The sequence below is a fragment of the Charadrius vociferus genome, unplaced genomic scaffold, assembly GCF_000708025.1.
Source record: "Charadrius vociferus isolate BGI_N301 unplaced genomic scaffold, ASM70802v2 scaffold958, whole genome shotgun sequence".
NCBI classification, from domain to species: Eukaryota; Metazoa; Chordata; class Aves; order Charadriiformes; family Charadriidae; genus Charadrius; species Charadrius vociferus.
Window position 1 is genome coordinate 450,811 of NW_009649741.1, and position 6,000 is coordinate 456,810.

Consider the following 6,000-nt stretch of genomic DNA (forward strand, 5'->3'; position numbering starts at 1 on the left):
CCAAAAGCCCCTAGACTAGAAACTGCATACCAGTTTGCAGCTTCAACTACTCTGCTGTACAACAACAGTCACCTACAGACGGCAAACTACTTGAGTGTATATCCACAGCTCAAATTTCAGCTACTAAAAGATAAGTTCCTAGTTCTGCAAAGCTAAGGTAAACTTGTGAATGCAAATAGTTCAAACAATAACTTATGAAACACTTGTGGATTTGGAGATGTTTGCTTTTCAAACCATAGACTGAATAAAATGCAGCTACATGATTGGAGATCTATGGAATAGTTTTCAACCATTATAAAATTAACAATGGAAGTGTTTGACACTTATCTCATCATAGTTGCGATAAGCTCTCTCCCACTGCTATCCTCTAACAGAGATCTACATTCTCCTGTAGACTCGACTCATATTCAAAAGACAGGGACAACTATATACCTGGGCTTATAAAACTCCAGAACAGCAATTGGCTTTATAAGTTGCATCTTGAGTATTTTGAAAGAATTAATTCCCAAACTCTTTACTAAGCCGCAGTCAAGTATGCATTAACTTCGAGAAAAGTATCTTCTACACAATGGCACCATAACATTAAATGTCAATATTACACAAACAGTAATGAGAATTTCATTAATCCGTACTCAGATAACCCTTCATTCTTCCCTCCATCCCCACAAAAACTCACTCAGCTAGTGCAAGGGTCAGTTTCCTACTTTGCAATATGAAGCACTTCTCAGTAGCTCAAGAAAAGACACAAATACTGATGTGCATTGAGAAATACTGAAATTTTCATTCAGAAATATTGAAAAATATTTTTTAAAATACATTTTTAATACAACTTACCTGAAGTTTTGCTAGTTGAGCTGTGCGAGACACTATTTTGTTGTAGGGGTCAACAATTTTGACTCTAATTCTAAAAATAAGAAGAGAAAATTATTTATAGCGGTATTAATAAATAACATGATACAACAATTAAGAATTTTTATTTTCCAATCACATAATGAACGGCATACCTATCAACAGTACTTTGTAGAGCACCAATTCTAGTCTGCATCATTTGGAGGACACCTGCAAAATAAAGCAGATTTTTTACATGAAACACTTGCCAATTATAGAAAGAACTACTCTTCAAATCATAGTAATGACTGCAGACTACTTTAGCATTAAAAAAACCCCAACAGTTTCCCCCTTCACAACAAAGCCAGTCAAACAGATTGAAATGAACAAAACACAGTATATTTGGAAATAAACTGAGCAGGTAATAGGTCACTCTCTTAATGTTATGGAAGATATATTGGTAGACAACACAAACCTACAGAAGAAATATCACTCTGAAATTCATTATATGTTAAGTTTCAATCAATATTTAGAACATGTTGCTTTCTAAGAGAATGACCATAAGGACTGCTGTTCAAAGGCATATAACCTGGTACAAACACCTGAACATGATATACAAAATGGCACAACCTATTTAAAACTATTTATTTAGCATAGTGACTAGACAGTTCAGAGAAACCAACAGACAAAGAGGACTGAGAAGACAACAAATTCTATTTCAACATTTTCTTCCTGTGCATAAGCATCTTTAGCAAAAATCAGGGTACCAATGTCCTTGTGAGGTCATCTAATTTAGATTACAAACAGAGCAAACTACCCTAATCATGTTTGTTCCAGATTAGTTTGGCAAAGCAGCACAAAGAAAGCCCACAAGCATGCTTGCTCTTTTCTTGTTAAATTGCAAACAAAGTAGTCAAGGGTAGCAGTCATTTTTGCAATATGGAATCAGCCTGCTGAGAATTTAATTAAGTTACGCAAACCCAGGCCTATGAAATTATTTTGTTCCAGTTATTCTTAGCATTCTCAAACATACCACATTTTTGTAAAGGCCTGCTTACAAGCATGTCATCATTGAACTGGATAAAACTGCGATATGATACAGTAAGATGGAAGATAAACGTAACTACTGATAATTATTTTGTCCTGTACTGGGACAGTTTCTCACGTATTTTGTATAAATATGCCAACTCCCATCTTCTCCATATTTCAGAATTATCAGCTTGGCTTATGAGAGACTCGGGAGTTCTCTGACGTTTATACATGGAATGGTAAGCATGCAAGTCTCACACATCAGAGGATGAAGACACGAGAAAAAAAGACATGAGTGAAAAGTTGGCAAAATAAGCTGAATTTTCTACTCTACATTGCAATAATGGGGGAGGGCCAGTAGCATGACATTGCTGCATCTATGACTGTGACATTGCTATAAAGCAGACAGTAGTTCTCTTGCCAGAAGGCAGAATTAGGAGGGGTGAAAAGGCAATCTACCCTCTCCATCTGCTGTGTAGGATATGGGACCATACTATTTAGCCTATCTTGAGCTAATAGGTAGCTCAAGAAAAGACACAAATACTGATGTTCATTGAGAAATACTGAAATTTTCACTCAGAAACACTGAAAGTGAATTTTTTTTTTAAATACACTTTTAATACAACTTCCTTGAAATTTTGCTAGCTGAGCTGTGCAAGACACTATTTTGTTGTGGGGGTCAACAATTTGGACTCTAACAGGCAGCTCAAGATACCTATTGAGCTACATGTAGACAGAAGAGAGTATGTACACTCTCTTCAATGTACCATTAAAAAAAGTGCACAGACCTAAAGAAGAAAGGCCTCCACAAGCAGGGTATATCACTTTGAAACATTCAATGAAATTCACTTTCACACATCCAAATGATTGTGCATGCTATGAATCAGTTCCATAATCTTCACTTACTAACTTTCTTGATAAACACACTAAGAGCTATGTGTTTCTAACTTCATAATCAAAATTTCTATTGACATCCATCTTTTCTTGTTCTTAAGAATCTTGACTCAGTGTTTCTCTACAGTGACCATAGACCACATGTAGCACAAGCAGGGCAGAGATAAGAAAGTTTTGCAAAACTTAAAACATCATCTTTGTGTGCACAGACTTTTGATTTTCCTGGCAACTACAGACTGAATTGTCTACTGATGTCTCAAGTATCATATACTTTTCGGGACTGGAATCTCTGCATGCTTCTCCTTACCTCACACACAGAAAAGGCCTATTAAGGAACGTAACTCTAAGTATATGGAGAAATTTCAACAAATTTGAGATGAATTAGATTTTATTTTTCTTTGGGTTATTAGCTGTAAAGCACATGTTATTTATCACGCCTTCCTTATAGAAACGGTTTATAACTGAACAGTTGTTTTGAAGTACTTCATTCTTTCTCAGAGCAATTTCAGGAAGGAATGCCTTCAGAAACAACCATGATTTCAGAAAATACAATTCCACTGAGCACATATTACTGAAGATCATGACTAGGAGGTATTTATCAATCACAAGATTGACTCCAAATTCCTACCTACTTCTTATTTGGAGGATGAACACAGATTCCAGTCTTCCTAGGCTTATTTTCCAACTGTTTTAAAAGCTGTTTGGGAGCTACCATTGCTAGATTAAATAGGCATTTCTTTATTTTTATAGCTATATGCAAATGCTAACGTTTGAATACTGTATCCAACAAGTTCCAAAGACTAAGGAGATACTATAACTGTCAGTAACCAGAAACTCTCTGGTTAGGCCAAAACCTGCAAGCAGAAGAAGGAACAAAGATAAATTACTTAGCAAGTTACAAAATGGAAAAGGAAAAGGGAATGTGTTTGGATAGTAATTGCATAGTATATGCAAATTAACATGTTATAGAGGTAAATATCTGTCTGTGAAGAGAAAAAAAAAAAAAACAAACAAAAAACACACACATATGAAGTTACCAGCAAGTGAAAAAGAGCAGAATGGCAGATCTAATGAGCTCCTGGAACAAGAACAATATACTGCAAGCATTTTGCTATACAGATTCCATGGTTCCTAAGTAAAGCACTTGAAAGTCAGCAGTTTATGTTAAAATCCAGATCCCAAACAGGGGAATAACACCAAGGTATGTATTGAACTTAGTAGCCCCTTACTAGGGAAAAAATATCTCAATGCAGTTAAGATTATGTGTTAAAGCCTCTTTGGTTAAGATTTGCAAATTACACAACACATGCATATACAACACACACAGACTTGGTACTTGGCAATAGATATCAGATAATGTTGCAACAAAATTAGGCTTATATAGAAAAATATATTAAAACGTTAAAAAGACTTCATTACTAAAGTTGCTCAGAACTGATTATGAAAATACAGTTTTCTATGAAGTAGTTACTCCAGAGAAGTATCAGCCAAATCTCCTCCCTGGAGCTCCATCTACTGACATAAAAAAAAAAAAAAGCTGCCACGTTACTCCTCAGAAGTAAGATCTGTAACCTTAACATTGGGGGCCAAAGCTGGCAGTGAATGACATTCCCTGCACAGACTATAAAGTGCTTCCTCCATTTTAAGTAGCAAGCACAATATAATGGTATTTACCTTCCAGGGATTCAATTCCCGTTGCTTGGGCCAACAGGTCTTCATGTCTTGCAACAACCTTAAAAAAGACAAAATAGAGAAATCAACACAGAAAAATGGGGATGTGTGCCTGAAAGGAATATTAATATATCATCATCTACCCCACATTAGGCAGATACAGGAAAAAGCAGCCACACCTTAAAGATGAAAGAGCTTTCAGAACACATTTTAATTCACAAAAGCAGCAAGCTCAGAACAAGAAGAGGGTCAGTAACTGCAGCATAGCTGACATTCGAATTAAAGCCAGCAGAGCAATCACATTTCAACACACCTTCATACATAATAGCTGTATAGGTAAGCTTATTAATCACACAGCAGTAACGTATATTCATATTTTTAATGTTTTCTTTTCTATTTACGACATTTAGAAACCAGTTCCCGCAGAATTCGCCAATTGGGAGAGGGAAGAAACAGGTTTTGAAACTGCACAGAAACTTAGCATGTTCTCATTCCAAGGTCCACTGTAGATCTGCAGTGTCTGGGTAGATTTTACCAAAAAGCCTTCTACTATCCAAACTCAAAAGCCTTTCTGAAGGCGTGGAGGCGTGTTAAAGCAGTATATGGCTTCTTAGTAAGAGTATTAAGAGCGGGCTTGACTGAGTTAAGTTTCAGATTCACTACTAGTTTTGCTGCAAGTTGTACCTTCAGTTACTGCTTGCAGAATGCAGTGGGCAATTTCAGGAGTAACAAGATCATAAGATTATTAAGCTTTTGACTAGTTTATATCAATCATCCCAGAATAACAGGTATGCTTTAAACTTACTTGTAAATGAAGCTCTTTATCCAACTGACTAATACCTTGGGCAAGTTTTGCCAGTTGCTCGGCTATCACAGCCTGATGGATAGACTGAGAAGTGTAAGCTTTCACATCAAAGTCTTCTCTGAAGAAGTCAGCATAACATTCTGAAAAAGATTTAGATTTTATGTTCATACTTTAAAACAGTTAAATAATATTTATGGACCTAAAGCATACAGTTCTCTGACCTTCAATTTCATCAAGTGTAAAGTATATGTTCTCTACGTCGCATAATACAAATGAGACACTGATTTGAGAGTAGACCACAAACAAGAGAAACAAGTTTTGATGACTGTGGGGGAGCTGGTGTAAACGGTGAAAAAGACACACGCTCCTTTAGCCCCCACAGCCTTTTCTTGAGTAGCATACATTAAAAGGTACCGATACCTTCTTCTTTAAACTTTACAGTGTAACCAGGGTGAGGCTCTTGAGGCTGTACCCGTCATCAAACACACCCCAGTCACCTTCAAGTCGCTGAGGACGGAAGTGGCACGAGACACAACTTCATGAAATCATACCCGACTCTTACAACGGTACTGGTTTATAAACTACTAAATTAACGATACTGCAATGACTATCTTGGCTCACGCAAGACCCGAGTTTCCAGACAGCACATACTAATATTACAAAGCACCTTCGTCCCCCCTTTCAGTGAACTTTTTTTTTGCCCTTTAGCAGCAAGCGACCACAGCAAGACCCCCCGAGGAGGGGGTCGCTCAGCAGCCGCAGCAGCGCCGATC

General features: G+C 36.9%; 1 protein-coding gene across 1 annotated transcript in view; it reads right to left on the reverse strand.

The window, feature by feature from the left end:
* The window catches only part of COG5 (component of oligomeric golgi complex 5), a 193,353-nt gene extending 187,647 nt beyond the window's left edge, over positions 1–5,706 (reverse strand). The window contains exons 1-5 of the mRNA XM_009890860.1: positions 5,700–5,706; positions 5,228–5,367; positions 4,426–4,483; positions 1,005–1,059; positions 835–904 (exon numbers count right to left, since the gene is read on the reverse strand). Coding sequence (XP_009889162.1) covers positions 835–904; positions 1,005–1,059; positions 4,426–4,483; positions 5,228–5,367; positions 5,700–5,706 — 330 coding nt within the window. The remainder of the gene's footprint in view (positions 1–834; positions 905–1,004; positions 1,060–4,425; positions 4,484–5,227; positions 5,368–5,699) is intronic.
* Positions 5,707–6,000: the final 294 nt, after the last annotated feature.